This window comes from Nicotiana tomentosiformis, chromosome 6, assembly GCF_000390325.3.
Source record: "Nicotiana tomentosiformis chromosome 6, ASM39032v3, whole genome shotgun sequence".
NCBI classification, from domain to species: Eukaryota; Viridiplantae; Streptophyta; class Magnoliopsida; order Solanales; family Solanaceae; genus Nicotiana; species Nicotiana tomentosiformis.
In genome coordinates, this window is record NC_090817.1 from 30,573,278 (window position 1) to 30,593,283 (window position 20,006).

A 20,006-nucleotide genomic window follows, 5' to 3' on the forward strand; every position below is an offset into this window, starting at 1 on the left:
ATGTATTCACATGTATTCGTGCCATGTATTCATGAATACAGTAACAACAATCACCTTAAAATAGGTCTGTCCAGCTGTCTAATAAGGAAAATAATATCAATTAGCGTGATACACTCCTAATATAACTCAACAAAATCAATTCTAACATGCCTCATTATCAACCCAATTAATTAGAATAATTTTTCAGTTGTATATAACTTTTGTATTTAGTGTGTTTCAATATTTTTTTTATTGTTGCATTCATTAGATTCAATGTTTGTATTTATTGTATTCGCTATTTTATATTAAGTGTATTCAAATGTATTTGTATTAATAATATTTTAGTTATTCCTAATACATGTTATTACTGTTGTATTCAGTATATTTCATTGATTGTATTCATGGTATTTTTATTTGTATTCAGTGTATTTTACTGTATTTCACTATATTTTAAAATTAAATATATTTATTATTTATATTCTGTTCTATTATAATGTTTATATCCTGTATTAATTCATGCATACTGTAAGTACAGTATGCATGAATACAAGTGTATTAAGATGTACTAAAAAATACAGATCTTCGAAATACATAATGTGATGACCCAAAATACCATCTTTAAATTTAATATGTAATTCTGTATTCTAAGAACTCGAAAATTATCATTTATCATTCCTCTACTTGCATGCGCAGTCAGTATAATTTTCCGGAAAGCTTTTATGTGAAAAATGGATTAAAATATGAATTAGAGCTTTAAAACTCAACTAAGTTTGACTTTGGTCAATATTTTGAGCAAACAGACCCGGATCAGTGTTCTAATAATTCCGGTAGGTCCGTATCGTGATTTGGGACTTGGGCGTATACCCGGAATCGAATTCCGAGGTCCCTAACTCGAGATATAGAATTTTGATGAAAAATTAAAAGCTTGAAAGCTTAATAATTTCTAAGATATTACTGATGTTGGATTTATTGACCTCAGGTCCGTATTTTATTTTCGGAGCCCGGTATAGGTCCACTATAATATTTATGACTTGTGTGCCAAATTTGGTGAGAATCAGAGTTGATTTGACGTGATTCGGACGCCCGGTTGTAAAAATATAAGTTTTAAAGTTTTCTTGAAAATCTCCTTTGATTTGGTGTCTGATTCATAGTTCTTGATGTTATTTTGGCGAGTACTAGGTTGGTATAGTTGGTATCAGAGTACTAGGTTACATAGGTCTCACGAGTCACGAGCAAGCTTACTAGAGTCTGAAGGATCGGTAAAGAGACGTTTGTACTTATCTCTGAGAGACTATGAAGTTTAGGAACAATATCACTTCTTTCCTATTCTGTCGTGCGATTTTATTCTATCATCGATGATTGAACCATTCTACTCTTATTCTCTCGCAGATGGTGAGAACACGTAATACCTCTACCGATGGACAGGGACCAGAATCCCCGGTGGCAACTATAGCCAGGGGTAGAGGTCTAGGCTGAGGTCATGCTAGAGGCCGAGGTAGAGCTCAGTCCAGAGCTCGAGCAGCTGCACCTGTTGTAGAACCTCAGGTAGACCTTCAGGAGGAGGTCCCAATTCAGAATGTACCAATTGGACCAGTTCAGGTCCCGGAAGGATTCATAGCCACTCCAGTGCTTCAGGACGCTCTAGTCCGATTAGTGAGTCTTATGGAGGGTGTGGCCCAGAATGGTACATTTTCAGTAGCACCAGCCATCTCACATGCTGGGGGAGGAGCACAAACTTCCACTACTCCCGCTCCGGAGCAGATGGCTCCCCAGAATCAGGCTCCAGCAGCCCCGCTAGTTGGGATAGTTCAGCCAGTTATTGCGGCACAGACCGGTGATAGGCCCGCCATGTCTTTTGAGGCCTTATTAAGATTGGGTAAGTTCACTAAGCTCTTTCCAGTTCACTTCAGTGGTACACCTTATGAGGACCCACAGGATTATCTTAAACGTTGCCATGAGGTGCTGCGGAACATGGGTATAGTTGAGACCAATGGGGTTGATTTTACTGTATTTCAGATGACGGGTTCTGCCAAGAGGTGGTGGAGAGATTACACATTGACCCGACCAGTCGGATCGCCTGCACTTACCTGGGAGCAGTTCTCTCGGCTATTTTTGGAGAAGTTCCTCCCTATCACACTAAGAGAGGAATTCCACAAGCAATTTGAGCGTTTACAGCAGGACAGTATGACTGTTACTGAGTATGAGTCCCATTTTGTGGATTTGGCTCGTCATGCTCTACTTTTACTACCTACGGAGGAAGAGAGAGTGAGGAGGTTTATTGAGGGACTCACTCATGATTATATTTCATGATTCCATACTCGTTAATATCATGAATTCGTGAATTTATGGAAGAAAAATTAGATTTTTCTAAAATCTTCCAAAAACGAAAATCTAAGATATGAAGGTCCATTTGACATCAGAATTGGATAATTTTGTATGGTTGGACTCGTTTCGGAATGGGTGTTCGGATTTCGTAAGTCTTTTCGAGATTTGAGACGTGGGTCCCACTGCCGAATATTTTAATGAATTTCAGTTTTTTATCCGGAAAATTAGTAAATTCATATGGAATTAATTCCTATTATTCGTATTGAATATATCGAATTGTTTGTGAATAGATTTGAAGCTTTTGGAGACAAATTTAAAAGGAAAAGCTGTGGTTGAATAATTGATTGGAAATTGCAAAGCGAGGTAAGTGTCGTGGTTAACCTTGACTTGAGAGAATAGAACCCTTAAATTATTTTTTATGTGAATTGCATGTGAACGATGTATAGGCGAGGTGACGAGTGTCTATACGTCGTCAAATTAATTGTTTGCATGCTTACTTGAAAAATTATAAATTATTTTAAGTCATAAATTAATTATTATAATAATTGTTTCTCTCCTATTCTTTATCAAATATTAATTCTTGAATTCCTGCATTAATTGTCACATGCTATTTGAATTATGTGTTTTAATTGTTATTTGACATTTAGCATATTAAATATTAAACTACCTATTTTCTCCCTCATTTTCATAATAATTTGCTATTTGACATTTGTTTGTTTCATAATTAAATCATAATTATTGTATGCTTGTTGTCTTATAATTTTATATCAATTGTTGCAATTATTTGGGAAATTTCTTCTATAAGAATTGGTAAATGAATATGTGTGGAGGAGCGGGTTGCACGTCGCAACAAAATTGATTATAATGAATATATTGGAGGATCGGGTTGCACGCCGCAACAGACTTATTAAAAAGTCCATATTGGAGGATCGGGTTGCACGCCGTAATAGACTTATTAAAAAGTTCATATTGAAGGATCAGGTTGCACGCCGCAACGGACTTATTAAAAGTCCATATTGGAGGATCGGGTTGCACACCGCAACAGACTTATTTAAAAGCCGACATATATATATATATATATATATATATATTGGGAGATCGGATTGCACGCCGCAACATACTTGATTAAAATGAATATATTGTGAGAGCGGGTTGCACGCTGCAACAGAATTGATGGAAATGATAATTGGTTATGACTGATGAGTTGGCTTCAATTATTATAAATGAGTTACCTGAATTATTTCTATTATTGTTGTTGTTACTAATATTGCGTACATATTAATATAAGTGACCCGTCTTAGCCTCGTCACTAGTTCGTCGATGTTAGGCTCAGCACTTACCAGTATATAGGGTCGGTTATACTGATACTACACTCTGCACTTCTTGTGCAGATTTTGGAGTTGGTCCTAGTGGCGTACCATAGACTTGCTCGAATTTCAGCTACCAGAGGAGACTTGAGGTATAATTGCATGGCGTCCGCAGTTCTGAAGTCCCCGTCTATTTGTACTTTAGCTGTGTGTTTATTTTGAGATAACTTTATTTTATTGAGACCTTTATTTATATTTATTCTAGAAGCTCGTGCACTTGTGACACTAATTCTGGGATGGTATTTAGACACCGTTGTATTTATGGATTATTTTACTATATTTCAAACTATGCTTCCGCTTTTGTTTCCTTGATTATTAGTAATGTAAAGATTGTCTAAAAATTGGTTAATATTATTCTAACATTGGCTTGGCTTGTAAGTGAAATGTTAGGCGCCATCACGATTCGAAGGTGGGAAATTCGGGTCGTGATACATTAATACAGGGAAAAAATATATTTTTATACAAAAATACAATGTGTTTGAGTGAGTTTGTATAGAATATAATGTATTTGTATCATTGTATGTGACTAAATAGCAAAGAAGAGAAGAAAGTTCGTCGGAGATGGCGTTTTCCGAATCATCTATTCACAAACAAAAATAATTAGGAGATAAAAATACTCCGGTGCATATTGTGCTATCCTATAAGCCAATGTATCAGGCACATCCGAGTCTAACTCAAAATCATGAACATTATCGAACAATCCATATGTCTCCATCACGATTATATCTCCTGCTTTCACCAGAAAACTATTCTTCTCTGCAATACTAGGATCATTAGAAATTTTGCTATTCCCCAACTGAAAAGGACAGTTGAACCTCTACTGCTTGATCTAACAGCGAGCGACCGTTGTTTTCCTTCTCATCCACACCTCCAAATATTCAATTGCAGTAACCCTAGAAGATTCAACCTATTTTGCTCGAAGAGAGAGAAAAAAGAAAAATTATGAGAGAGAATCCTGTTAATTCAAAGAAAGAGAGAGTAAAAACATAAATAGCGTATTTCATGTCTCAATGGTAGTATATACCATAAATACCTTCTTTTGCTATAAAATATAAAATGTAGCTATAAAAAATAATATTTTAAAATAATTTTGATTATAATAAATACGGTGTATACCTTTACTATAGGAGGTAAAATTTTCTAATAAAAATAGCATATTTTTGTGCCACTGTTGATTTTTTTTTAAACCTCAGTGGCACAAATTTGAGAAAAAGCCCCACATCAGAATTTTAAAACACGATGGGTAGGAGTTTCCAGATCGTCGGAACTTTAAAGCACGCCAGACAGAATTTGAGCAATTAACGGTGACAGTTCTGATAATTTTTAGAATTTCTTATACTTTAAAATTCTGGCACTAAAAATTCTAGCGATCGTCAGGATTTCTGGTGCTTCAAAATTCTATCAATCGTGCTTTAAAATTCTAATGCAGGCACTATTTTGCTAATTTTTTTTTTAACGGGGTCAAAATATAAATAATAGTTTAAAAATGGTCTATCCAACATTATTTTGCAATGTAAATTCCTAATAAAAACTATGGGGTGGACAAAAATGTAAAAATAGTAGGCTAGAAGAATATAGATAAGTAAGTAAAATTTTATTGGTTGTCCTTTTTTGTATCAACTGTTTAGTAAATTACACTCTTTTCATTGTTATTTTGAAATTGACGAACTTTTTAGACTTTGGTCTAAGTATTGTTTTTTGCAAACTAATTTTTTCGTGAGAAAACGCTAAATTACAATCTAAAATTTTATAAGTTATCCCAAACATTAGACAACAGATTATTTTATGAGCAAACTGAAAGTTATACAAGCATACATCAGATACTAGTCTAATGTTGTCGTAATGGATAGTTTCCCAAGGACTATATTTGTGCAACTCTATAAAATAGAGTAAAAAATTTACATTGTGACCTAAAAATGGGACATTTGCGTAAATCAGCCGATAAGTATGGGCTCATTTATCGCGACCCAAAGTACAACTTAGTGCAAACCTAGCCCAGTAGCCCATAAGCTTCATACTAAAACCCTAGTTTCCCTTCTTATTTCATTTCTTCCTCTATCCTTTCGCAGAGAGCCAAACCGAGAACGCCGAAATGGGTCGTGTAATCAGAGCACAACGTAAAGGAGCAGGCTCCGTTTTCAAATCCCACACTCACCACCGTAAGGGTCCTGCCAAATTCCGTTCGCTCGATTACGGTGAACGGAACGGTTACCTTAAAGGGGTGGTCTCAGAAATCATACATGACCCAGGTAGGGGTGCACCATTGGCACGAGTAACATTCCGTCACCCGTTCCGTTACAAGCACCAGAAGGAGTTGTTCGTTGCTGCAGAAGGGATGTACACTGGTCAGTTTATTTACTGCGGTAAAAAAGCTAATCTAATGGTGGGAAATGTGTTGGCACTTAGATCTATCCCTGAAGGTGCTGTGGTTTGTAACGTGGAACACAAAGTTGGTGACCGTGGTGTATTTGCTAGATGCTCTGGTGATTATGCTATTGTCATCAGTCACAACCCTGATAATGGAACAACTAGGTATCTTTCGACCTGTTTATCAATACTTGATTGTTTTTTATGATTACTAGTTTTTATTTGTGTGTTGGATTATTGGAAAGGTTGAAAGTGATTTTTTGTTGAATCAATTAAAAGTTCGAGTGAAATAGTAAATTAATTATTGGGCGGTATAAGTTATGAATTGATTTAGTATTGGAATGAATTGGCTTTAATAGAGTATAACGGTTGCAAGGATTTAACAGCTAGAATTTAAGCACAAAAAACACAAGGGTGAGTTACCCTTACATGTGATGGTGTGAGGTAGCAGGTACCCGGTAAAATTAGTTGAGGTGTGGGCTTGTCTAGATAGCATCATCATAAAAAGTAGTAGTTGATCTGATATAAACAATAAAAAAATAGTTGTTTTGATATATAATTTTTGGAATGATATGCACTTGGTGTATGGTCAAATACTTTTCGGGTGTGTTGGTGATACTTTTTTACTGAGAAAAACAGCTCGGATAATGGTCAATTTGTTTAAAAAGCTTAAAGAACTTTTGATTTGGAAGAAAATATGCTTCCCTTTTTATTAGCTTTACTGGTAAGTTATAATGTTTGCCCATTTGTGCTGTATTTCAATCACAAGTAGTCATTTAGTGTGGCACTGTTCTTTTTTTTATGTGGATGTCTTGATTCTTTTCGGGAAATACTTAAAATGGAAGTGTGTGCCTTTGCATTTGATGCAGAGATTAACTGTTAACTTAGGTTAGAATTTTCCTAACAAATGAAGCTTGGCTGTTTACAGTTGCAGAGTATATCCATTATCTTATGCGGATGTGATGTGTTAGTTTCGATGAGGTGATGGTTAAATATAGGAAGTTCAGGTTCATGATGTTGGTGAGACTTAATTCTTCACGCCATTTACACAAGAAGAAATCTAACAGAATCTTTGTTATTTGTGGTAGTGAAGAGTCTACTATGAACTGGTTTTGATATACTGAATGGCATACCTGTTGATCCAAGTTAGATTGATTTTAATGCTTACTTTATTGGTGACTATTTTCCACATAAAACTCTTCTTAGATAAATATGGCTACTGCATTGACAACTGATGAGTGTTTGTACATTAGTAGTCTGTTGTGGAGTTATGATTGTCATATTGTCATTACCAAGTCTATGGAGATGATTTTAGAAGTTAGTTTGATTCAATTTTACCCCTTTTCCAGAATTAAGCTTCCATCTGGAGCAAAGAAGATTGTGCCAAGTGGGTGTAGAGCCATGATTGGCCAGGTTGCTGGTGGAGGAAGAACTGAGAAACCAATGCTCAAAGCTGGAAATGCATACCACAAATACCGGGTTAAGAGGAACTGCTGGCCTAAGGTTCGTGGTGTTGCTATGAATCCTGTGGAGCATCCTCATGGTGGTGGTAACCATCAACATATTGGTCATGCCAGCACTGTCCGCCGTGATGCACCACCTGGACAGAAGGTCGGTCTTATTGCTGCAAGAAGAACTGGTCGTCTTCGTGGTCAAGCTGCTGCCACTGCCGCCAAGGCTGATAAGGCTTAAGATATTAAGTTTGTTACTTTTTCCCTTGTCGTTGTATTCTGATTGGATTTGGGACCGTCTTTATACTAAGTTTTGTTTGGATATTATTTAGTAAGTTTTGTTTGGGACACCCTCGCTTAGACAAGTTTGACATTTATAAATGTGCTTAAGCTTGGCTCTCGCTATGTTTCCCTTTTCTTCGCTGATTTGGTTCCTTTTAAAATTCGTTTGGTGCACCGATTCTGAAGTTGGTTTTGTTTACATGTATTTTTCCACTGTTGGACCCAATAGTGGTGGTTTACTAAGAGTAGGTCTCCACTAGCAGTAGTTTTGAGGGATGGTGGTACTCTTTTTTGAATTTATGTGTACTGACTACTGATCGTGCTTGTACTAAGGCATGGAAGTAGAGTAGGGGGTTGTTCAATCCAGTGTGAGACTTCGTGGGGATGCTATGTTTGTGCATTTGAGTAGTATACTTGAATGCTCTTCTTTTTGTATAAACAATTAATTTCAACTTTTATAACTATTTTTCATGTTGCGTAGGGTCTCCAAAATGCTGTATTCACACATTTTCAGGAAAGATTGACTGAGATCTGATGTGCCATATCCGCTGTCTTTTTCTATCTTGATCCATGGTTCTTCTGTGCATCGGGCCCTAACCATAAAGAGAGAACTAGAAACGTGAGTCCTGAACCAAATTCTTGCAATTTCCATGAAGCGATGAACTTGTTCTAAGCAAGCACATGCATTAGTCTTCTCTTCTTTTTGGGGTAACTAAAATCTTATTAATCACCAAAGTATCAAATACAAGACTCCAGCTACAGCAAGGCGCTAAGTTGTCTAGGGCAAAGAAGGAAAGAAACTAAGAGCTGTAACATTACCAGAGGAACTAAAGCACTCCTCTTAGGGAGAGTTTCTTCGTCCCTCAGGTAAAACTTAACCACTTTCAACACAGAAAACTACAAGACAATCCACTAACTCTGGAGAAGTAGGCAATGCTTCTAGCAATACTGTCCCAATCTCTGCTAAATTTCTCAAATATCTTCTGGTTCCTTTTTTATGCAAATAGCATGAACTACTTTAAGAAGCTTGTCTTGAAGCTGCAACCACATGTCCACATTGTGAATTTAACTTTAGGTCTAGCCTCATTACTAAATATCAAGCATTTCCAAACCACCCTGTTAGTATCCCCAAGCACCTGAAACTGAATCTGTGTAATGAAGCTCTTACCATCCTTAGCAGTGAACTGAACTTTAGAGATAAAGAGATAACTCTAAACTTTTGAAATGTTGAAGCGTTTCCTCAGACAAAAAATTCTATTGAAACAAAACTTGCCTCTCTAAATGCTAAGAGACTGTTATTCTCAAAAAAGAATTGCTACAGAAGAGACTACAGACTAAATAGGACTTTTTTTTTTCCAAGACTAAATAGGACTTCAGTTTCAAACTTTCAATGTACATACAGGTTTCTGAATGGTGTGCGGCATGTTTATCTAAGGGCAAACTATGAGGTAGCACTATGTAGTTGGAGCAGCTTTAGATACACGGTCTCTACTACTGCGTTAATCCTCTTCTTCAGATGCTTCTTTGAGCCATCGGATACAGCTTTCGGATTGGTTGACAAAAACCTTATCTGAATCTTCTGCTCCTTCCTAGCACCAAGTTCTTAACTGTTTCACAGAAAGACAAGCCTACTTGAATGAAGTTTATCAGAGGAATGACTCAGTATTCTTCGATACAATTGGAAATTTCGTCATCCTTCCACCCCTTGTCACTTTAGAAATTGCAAATGCGACTGCAGCTATTTCCATGACTTGTTTAAATACTTTGTATAAAAATCCACTGTTTCTGTTACTAATATAGTGAAACCATATAAATTTGTGAAAGGTCCTGCTACTTCTCGAGATGAATGGTCTTTTGGAGTTGTTCATTAACAGATCATTACTAGTGGGCACTTTTCTCTCGCTTTGAATCTTTTTCGTTGTAGGTGTCACCACAAGAACTAGAGCTGGATAGAACTAGCTGCATATGTTGTGATGGTGTTGGATGTTCTTAACTCATTGATTGAAGCTCTCACGATAGTGAAGCCGGTTTTGTTTAATGTAACTTCAGATCAAATGCAGATAAAACCATTCGTTAGATTTCCACATATATCACCAATGCAGTGGTAGTTACAAAATTTAAACCACATGTAAAAAGGTGGCCACAAAATTCTTCATATTAATTGCTATATATGATGCTCTACATTGATAGTACTACACACAACTCTCATATTTTATTTTTGAATTTGTAACAAAATTGGAAAGAATTTGAGGGCCTACTGATGTGTGGCTATAATTCCATATTTTAGTACATTATTTGCCTTGCATTTTGTATGCTTTAATGATAAACTACACTTTATTTGCGCGTAATGAAGTCTATTTTATGTGTAGGTGAATTGGAGATGAAAGTAGAGCAAAAGGAATAATTAAAGTCTAAAGCGTGCTCGAAAACAGTTGAAAAGAAGAAAGAAAGAAGTGAGCAGCGGATAAATGAGAAAGCTGGCGAAGCAAGCTTAATAGCTCGCGTGGGAGCTGGCTGGGCGAGCCTTTTATTTCGCGTGGGAGCAGTCTAGGCGGGGCAAGAGGCGAGGTCCACCTCGCGTTAAGGCTGGCGACGCCAGGTCTGGGGCGAGGTCCTGCTCTTGTGAGACCTCGCGAGGCGAGGTCTGAGGCGCTCATACTCCAAACTTTGAAGGCTTATTTCGTCTCCTGGTTTGACTAGGACTTGGCCTATGTCGTTTAAGTCTTTTTCTACACATATAAATAGACATAAAATGCCACTTTTGAAGGAGTTTTGCAACCAGAGGCAATGATAGCTCGTGAAACAACCATTGGAAGTTAGAATCATTGATTTCTATATCCTTTCATCTTTATTTTGTAGTTTAATTATGCAAAACATCTGGGATATTGTTACTATGAGTATGAGTAGCTAAACTCCTAATCTAGGGTTTTGATGAAACCTATTGGAGGATGATTTTCTTGTTACGTTAATATAGATTTGCCGTAGTATTTTCTCTATTTATTCAACTATATTATTATTGTTGTTGATTGAAGGATCCTAAATCAACTGTGCCTATTTAATGTGTATTACTCGGGAGAGAGTGCGTATTTAGGTAATTGTTGAATAACATCACTGCTAATGTATATGAGGGATCAATACAGAGGGTTTAAAGGTGGGATTAGGGATAACGAAACCTTGGTGCGATCCGAGTGAGCCGCACTTAATGCCAGCTAGTGTAATTCGGGAGAATATGTCTAGTAAATTGTGGTAGTTACTCGGGAGAGAATTACAACACTCAGAGCATTCATGATCGGTAGAGAAGACTTAGGCAAATTTATAGAAAACGTAGCGGAAATGATTCCGACAATAGGGGAGATCATAACCTTAGATCATTCCAATTCTTGTCTACAACCCGTTCATAGTTAGTTATTAATTATTGCATTTTCATTACATGATATTTAGTTAGTAAACATCAAATTTGTTACTTAAATATTTCTGAAGATTGATTGCGTGAATTTGTGCGAGTCTAGTAGCTGTGTTTAATAGGTTAATTCCCTGTGGGATTCGACTCCGGACTTATTAACCCGAATATATTTACAACGACCGCTAAGTCCTTTTTACGAGGCATAGTTGGACGTGATCACCTACCCTCCTAAAGCAAAAGACTCTCTGCTTCTTCAAACCGCGTTATACCAATATTAGAGCAAATTAAAACAAACAGTACATTAGTAGTCCACTACCTTATTAGCATGCAACTCCAATAAATGCCTTAGACCATCTCTAAATCGTGCATAAACATTTGAATGGTGATGCCTTTCTGCTGCTGTTGCTGCATGATGATCTTGTACGTACTTAGACTTGAATCCCAAGAATGCATGATTGTGAATAATAGCCATGAACACCTTGTAATAATCTGCATATATGATCTCAATTTCAGGGTACTTCAATCACAGCTCCTCCAACGCTTGCCACATATGATCATTGTGCAATGTTGCAAACAAATTCAGTCCTTTGTGACATTTAATTTTCCTACTATTATCGTTTTCAGGAAACATTGTTCGAAAACCAGGCAGACATCCCATGGGATAATTCCAAAAACCACAAAGTGTTTGGCCTCTGCATCTTTGATCAGTTATTCGATAGAACTCTTGATTGTGTCCACAACATCTGGGACAAGCTTGGACACTTCGGAAATAGATTTTGTATGCAAAAGAGAGTGCTTATAATCATTAAAACCAGGCTGATCCATAAAGATGATAGCTTTTTGAAGAACCTTGTTCCTTCCACAGTCATAAAAAGAGAAGCAATCCTTATAGAAGAGATTCATAAAGGCGGAAATTTGTGAGTGATGAGACTGTTGAGGCGCTGGGATGCCATTCTTGATGAAGGAAAAGGGACTCATAACTGTTGCTCCAGGCGTCATGAAACTAATACCAGACTCGAACTCAACGCCTTCTTAGTTCTTCGGTGTAATGTTGTAGAGAAGGCAGACCAAGTACAACAGCTAAATGATCAGAAATAGAAGCAGAATCATTGTCTCTAAAGCTGTAAATGGAATAAAAAGGGGAAGATTCTTGATGCGCGTTAGCGGAAGAAGGAGAAGGAGCGAAAAAGAAAGAGGAGATCACTAATAGCAAGATGAAAAAACAATGGTTGGTAAGGGAAGCCATTGAAAGAGAAGAAACAACGATCATAAGCCGAAGGCACGGGACAACTTAGAGCCTGTTTGGACATGAGATTTTTCACCTTTTTTCGAATTTTTTTATTTTTATTTTTTGAAATCAATATTTGGCAATATAATTTCCAATTTTCACTTGAAGATGAATTTTAGAATTTTTCGATCAATCACAAAAATTCAAAACAACCCAAAATTATATTCATGTCCAAACACAACTCTAATTTTCAAATACCATTTTCATTTGAAAATTTATTTCACTTTTTTTTGAAATTTTACAATTCTTATATCCAAACGCTCACTTAGTATATGTTAGTGGTAGTATTTATAGAGGTCCTCATCACTGTAATTTAGCAAGGTTATAGTTACCTAGTAATAATAGAAATCAAATTCTCATATTCCAATGGCATGTTTCCCTTGATTAACAAGGACTATAATTTATGTATGGTTCTATATATTTTTGTTGAATGTTTCTTTTTCAAATCTAAAGCAGAATTCAAATCTATGAGACAATTTTCATATTTGTAATTTATTTCTTCTGGTCTCACTTTATGATGATGATAATATATGATACTTAACCGAAAACAGGGTACATACACTAAAATGATAAATGTATTGTGTGTCTTTTACATAAATATTATCACTTGATTGTGGTTGATTAATATGTCTTTTTATCAGTAAGAATCGGTTCAAACGCAAAAGGTTGAATCCTTTCATGTTCTCACTAAGTAAATTTAAGATCAAAGTCAGGAGAGTACACGACTTCTTACTGATAAGAGGATCAGCAAAAAAAAAAAACAGATTATTTACACTAGTTATCTAAAGAGAAAAAGATGGGGCCAGTGGATATAAAAGTCAGAGGGGGCATAATAGAATGAGATTTTAACCTTCTTATCCATGTTTTGTATATTACCCGCCTAAACACGTTTTTCCTATAATTTAAATACAATTCATTATTAGTGCCTTAAATTAGGGGATTTTTTGCTTGAAAAATGGCGTAATTGAAGGGAACGATGTTCAAACTGTCCTTCCATCTAAATAAGACACCTTCTAGTTGTGTGTTACCTATTTTAATCCATAATTAGCGCAAGTCTTCTCTCTCTTTGTCATAATTATCTATTTTAAGAAAAGAATAATGTATGGTACAACAACATACAAATTAAAAATAAATTTTATACAAATTTAATATAAAATTTGATATATCTACAATAACATACATACTAAAAACAAATTTCATACAACTATTTTGACAATATACAACTTATTTAGAACTTATCTACAACTTTCATGCATCATTCTTACCTAGTTAAATACAACTACAATATCATACAACTTAAATACAATTTTCATACAAATTTTATACAATATGTCTTTTGTATGTATTTTGTATATATTTTGTATGTGATGTGTTCTTCTGCTTTTTCTTCGAATTTCAATTTGAAAATCCAGCCAAATAAAATCTAATCTTCACGAGATTCCCTCAAAATCGAGATATAAACTCCATAGAATATTCTCAATCGTTTACCATAACATCCAATCCAAACAAAAAAATAGTTTTTGAAAATCCGAATTCGAATTCAAAGCTTCAAAACTTTTTAATGGATTTCAATGGAGGGGAGTCAAATACCTTCAAAATTTATTGATTGATAATTTCAATTCGAACAATCCAGCCAAATAATTAATATACATCTACTGCTAGCCCGCCATCGGAACACCAACAAGGAAAGGGGAAGCGCAAAAAAGCTCCAAACTCCAGCCATTGCAAGATTCAAATCGATAAAAAATTAATCCCTTTCTTCGCCATTGTTAGAGAAGATTATGAGCTTTAGAAGAAAAAACCTTGTAGAATCGGCGTAGAAAGAGGGTTTATTTCATGAAGAGAAAGGAAAATCCTTTAGAAAGATTGGGTTTGTCTGGGTAAGTAAGGAATTGTGAGGATTTTTCGTGATTTACTAAATTAAAAGGCTACAATCAAGGAATACTCATTTAAAATTAATTTGTATATAATTGATAAATTATATATGACCATATGTTAAAACTTGATTAGGGAGAATAAATAAATTTCATATGTAGTATAAAAATCCCTATAGAATTTGTTTCATTCAATTCAAGTTTGTACAAATGCAGTAAACATCACTATTTTCCTATTTCAGTTTCTATGCCTATATACAAACAGTAAATAAAACCTCTTCCAGTTTAACCAATCTATGACTATACATTTTTAGTTTCTAAAATTCATAACATCCAACCAAAGAAGAGCAACCAATGGAGGATTTCATGATTTGATGTACCGAAGAATGTCAAAAATTATCGAAATTAATGTGAGAATACCGACCACATTACACACATTTTTTCAAAACTTCACCCACCATAAGAATTGTCCAATTTTATATCTCACAAACTGCAGGTTGCTACTTGTCGGTGGAAAAAGAGTTTCAACTCATTCAAGCAAACAAGTTTCTTCAATAATTGAGGAACTTGATGGATTTGATGTGGACTCACACGATTACCCCTTGTGACACAAGAATAACGACATCATCATATGTTTGGACCATGTCCAGTGGAAGCTGAAAATATGCAATCACATCTCGCTCGGAGAGTTGCTGGATTTTCTCATATTCCTTCAGTGACTCAAGCATAAGACTGTTATTCTGGTTGAGAGCTAAGATGGGCAAGCACAGAACTGTCATCTAAAGTAGCATTTTAGATTAATGTCTTGTATCACTACTTTCTATACCCCTCAAATTGAATTGCTGAAATGCTCAAATCATTGACACACGAGAACCTCTCACTCTCTTCCTCGTTGCCATCTCCCATGTCCAGTAGTACATCCCATTCCTCTTCAGTTTTATCAAATGTTGGTACTCGTCCAACCAACCGCAAGTAAAACTCATGGAGTATGTCACTCGGGGGATCCTTAAAGGAATCACATGCTTCAAAATGGCATAACCATGTACCATAGTAGTCGATATTCCGTTGAAGCGTCAAAACAACCAAATCATAAAGTACTCGAAGCAACAAGCCATCTTCCGGCAAGTACCATTTCACTTTTTTGTGTTATAATTTCTCGGAAGAAAGTTTGTTGTAGTAGTTCATCAAGCACAAGAAATGGCAGCTGATTTCCAGCAAAAAATATTAATTTTAGGAAAAGCTTCTTCAAACTCTGTGTCTCACTTTGAATGCACTGCCCAGGAAATAATTTAGTTCATTTGCTGGTGCACCTAGGAGATCCAAGATCGCTATCAGGAAAAAGCAAGCACCTGTGACTAGACATTGCACGTTTTTGTTCACCTCCCTTTCATATGAAGATAACCTTACTCCATCATGAAAACTAGTGGTGACTCTCGTAAATTGCTTTTATTTATGCACTTGATGATCACATCAAGGTTGTCCTCGTGAGCTCACTAAAATTAGTGTTCTAAAGCCAAATTTTAACAAGAGGCCTTAAACTTTTTTTATATTAGAATTCTTATTATTTTTTTCGTACTTATAATTTATAGTATAATATTTTTAAATGACATAAGACCTTTAACTTTGCGTAGGAATACTACTATTTATATTAGTAAGGGGTATTTTAAATAAACAAGATGCTAGGCATATTTACAATATATTTCTTTTGATATTACTGTAAGAAATTTTATTTACTAATATGAAGATTTAAGTAATTTAATTTAAAGTTCTAAAATATTTATTTGTTAATGTTATAAAATGAATATAGACTACTTGTTTATAGACTACTTTTAGTGCTATATACATAGTCTAGAAAATGGGGCAGAGAGATTATTGGGGAAGAGAAGAGATGAGGAAAGAGAGAAGAAGGGAAGGAGTAGTGCATCAGTGAGGTGGTGGTGGTCAAGGTGGAGGGGGTGGCGGGTGGCGTGAATGTTATTGCAAAGGAGAACAAAAGTAAGGATTGAAATTTTAGTTTAATATTTGTCTTTTCTTTTTATTTCTATTTATGTTTTATGATTATATTTTTGTTTTGAAGAAAATTATCAGTTGACGTTTTTAGTGCGTGTGTATGTCATGCATTTTGTCCAACTAAGCCACACTAATGACACATAAGCTTAGTTAATGGTTCGAGTCTATTGCAATCAGGAGATCATTTTACAATAGTCTAGACAATTATAAGAAAATACTTGACATATTTTTCCTCAATCAGTAGATTGTAGAAACTAGCATTATATATGTAGTGTCAAAAAATAATTAACATGAAAGACGCATAACCCCAAGCTAGTGATTTATTCAAGATAGGTGTTGAAGGAGGGCAAAATTAAATAATACACACAGTGTAAGGGTAAAATTAAATCATACGAATAATGTAAGGATAAATATGGTCCACTTTAATTTGGTTAGGACACGTGGCATAATATTTGATAATTGTTGATTAAAAACAAAAACAAAATAGATCTGTTAGTCAAAAAGGGCAATTTTGAGCCATTTTAGTCACGACAAGGGCAAATCTAGGATCAACTTTTGACGGAGGGTAAAATTATTCAATTTCGTATAAAATAAGGGGAGTTTTTTTCTTTTTCTGTTTACTTATAACTGATACCACTACACCTTTGTCCTAAAGGCATATTTTTCTGATGGAAAAATACATAAGATGTACTTTGTATTTGTTCGAAAAAACAGTTTCATACTTAATCTTTACGGATGTCCTAGTATCTCTCTATTGTTGTCCAAAGTGAATTTAATATCTGTAAATGCTTTCTTAATTTTAGCTCTGAATATGCTATTTTTTCCCACACAAAAAAAAATCTCCAATTTGTTAAGAAAAAAAGTAAAAGATGATAAAAATCTGAAAATAAATAGATTGTATTGTTGATTTTTAAAGCTAGTTGGACGGTATTCAATCGCAAAAAATGGTTGAAAGAAATTGTATGTTGATTTATAGTGTTTGTAGTTGATTGAAATCTGAAAATCTTTTTAAAAATGGTATGGTGGTTGCTCTATGTAGGAAGTTATGAATTGGATAAAAATGGTGAAGCCTATGAAACTGCTAAGTTTTAGAGATGATGTTTAGAGTTTTCTTGGGGAGGGGGTGGTTATCGTTGAATTAGTCTAGGAAAAAAAAAAAAGAAAAATCATACAAATGACAAGTGTAAAATCTGGTTGACAGCTTTAAGGGGTGTATTAACGTTACTTTGGACAACTATAGGAAGGTATTAAGACATCTGTAAAGTTTAAGTGTGAAATTGATTTTTTCAGAACCATATTCCAAAAGCGTTGAAACTCTTAATAACTTCACTATCTATAATCTATTACATAATTTGACCTTTTCGTGAGGAAAAAAAGGCATTTTAGATTTCACTACACTTCTTCAGGTATCGCGATAGAATCACTACACTATCATCGCCAATTATACCAAATTCTTAATTTAAGACTCTTTGCACACGGTACTACTTCCCTATCGGTCACCTAGGAGTATTTAGCCTTGCAAAGTGGTCCTTGCTGATTCACACGGGATTCCATGTGCCCCATGCTACTCGGGTTAGAGCATAAGCTGGTGATGCTTTTGGCTTCTGGATTTTCGCCATCTAGGGTGCAGCATTTGGGCTGCTTCGCCTAGCAGTGCGACGCTTCAAGTCAAGGAATTAAAAGAGAGGAATTTATTTTGGAGGGAAAAGATAAACAAATACACATTGATTTTTAAGGGATAAACACATGCTTTTGCATATACATTTTCATTTATCCTTCTTCTTTATGGTTGTTTTTCTATCTGATATTTACTTGTATTCTGCCTTATAGGTTGTTGGATCATATATCAAGTAGCTGGTAACCGGATGGTTGAGCTTGTGGCATATGAGTTAATGTCTGCTAATAATGCTCCAGAGAGAGATCCAAAAGACTGGTATGGCATATTGGCTTCAAAGTGTAGTTCTGAATATATCTTTTCTATCCAGCCAGCAACTTCACATGTATCACTGTGTATGATACCATAGTAATGGCTGGTTTACTATCGCTTCTGTATATGATTATGTGGTTTGTTTATTTCTCCTCTTTAATTCCCTGTTCTCATATATAATTTCAACTAATAGAACTGGTTTCTGAATAGTTGCCAATTTGTTATAGCTTTGGTGACATTTAAGTGATCATTAGAAAGTTGGCCATTTTAGAGAAGTTTGATCAACTTTTGGAAGTAATGCAATAGAAAACGTTACTATCATTGTGTATAGACTGATGGACTTATTAAATACTTTAGGGTGGTAGAAGGAAGTGAAAACGGAGGTTCCAGCTGGCATCTCTTGGATAAACAAACTTCCCAGATGTTCGACAAACGTTTCCAAAGAAAAACATTTACAGTTACTTCACCAGGCTATTTGGCAAATGCATTCAGGTAAAGCTATATCAGAGTCTCTCAACAGATCACTTCTTCGTGATAGGACAGTTTCTGATCACTGTTAGTTATGGCAGGCTAAGGTTTCTAGCAGTTCGAGATGCGAATGCAAATTCAAGGTTTCAGATTGGCAGCATTGACCTCTATGCAAGCAGCAATTGATGTCCCTAAACCATAACACTCCTTCCCCTTTCTCTGGCTTAGGCTTCAATTCGAAGCTTCACCAGTTGACACATTTCTATGTGCCCCATTTAATTATATAGTAATGATCAGGAGCGTCGTTCTTAAAAGAGGGCAAGTAAGATTTAATTTTTAATAATTTCTTTCATTGGCCTATTGACTGATTCAGGACCTGTATTGTTTGGATTGATTTGTAAACTTTTAAAATCAATTTCTAGCGATGTTGGATGCTAATGTGAAAGCAACGTTTGATGAGTATGCGACAAAAATCATTACAAACGTATTTGCATGACCATGATCATTATTACATACGTAGACCGACAAAAAAACATAACCATCGTCACTAGCGATGATAGAATACCTAGGAAAAAGTAGATCAGCCCTAAATCATTAATTAAGGACATTTTGGAAATGAGAGTTTTGAATCAGGTATTGCAGCAAGGATTGACAGGAGGAGTAAGAAGATCATATACTTATATAATACTATGAAGCATATAATAGACAGAGAGAATGAGAAACTCCTTAGTTGCATTTAAAGTGAAAAGAGATGTAGAAAACACATAGGTGCCTCATTCTCACTTTTAACACCTTCATATTAGGGCGCAATCATAAAGTTATTACACTCTATATATATATATATATATATATATATATCTATATATATATATGAGTATTTGACTTACCTATTTCCAAATAAATAGTTGCAATGTAATTTGATATCCTCCACTAAGATCACTTTATGCAATAAAACACAAATTATGAGCTGCAAAAATAAAATAAAACTGTGTACTAAAATGCCTTTTTTTTCTCACGAAAAGGTCAAATTATGTAATAGATTATAGATAGTGAAGTTATTAAGAGTTTCAACGCTTTTGGAATATGGTTGATTTTTATGTATTCTCCCTTTTCTAATTAACAGTCTCAATGACATGTGATAAACATGGTGCACAAATCCAAAGCAAAAAAGAGATGTTCAACTAAATTTTGAACAATGCGGTTACCTTGATGAAATAAAGCTAGAGCGACAAAGAATCTTTAGACGAAACCCCAATTTTTGTTGT

At 35.1% G+C, this 20,006-nt stretch overlaps 2 protein-coding genes across 2 annotated transcripts; both read left to right on the plus strand.

Annotated features, from left to right (window-relative positions):
* The first annotated feature begins 5,652 nt into the window (after positions 1–5,652).
* Positions 5,653–7,889, plus strand: LOC104097286 (large ribosomal subunit protein uL2-like). Its single transcript, XM_009603843.4, has 2 exons — positions 5,653–6,203; positions 7,388–7,889. The coding sequence occupies exons 1-2, from the start codon at positions 5,764–5,766 to the stop codon at positions 7,728–7,730; spliced, it is 783 nt and encodes a 260-aa protein (XP_009602138.1). The 5' UTR covers positions 5,653–5,763; the 3' UTR covers positions 7,731–7,889.
* Positions 7,890–17,783: 9,894 nt separating this feature from the next.
* Positions 17,784–19,055, plus strand: LOC138894784 (peptide-N(4)-(N-acetyl-beta-glucosaminyl)asparagine amidase-like). The gene is made up of 3 exons (XM_070179512.1): positions 17,784–18,279; positions 18,631–18,765; positions 18,843–19,055. Exons 1-3 carry the CDS (start codon positions 18,212–18,214, stop codon positions 18,925–18,927), a joined length of 288 nt encoding a protein of 95 aa, XP_070035613.1. The 5' UTR covers positions 17,784–18,211; the 3' UTR covers positions 18,928–19,055.
* The last annotated feature ends 951 nt before the right edge of the window (positions 19,056–20,006 follow it).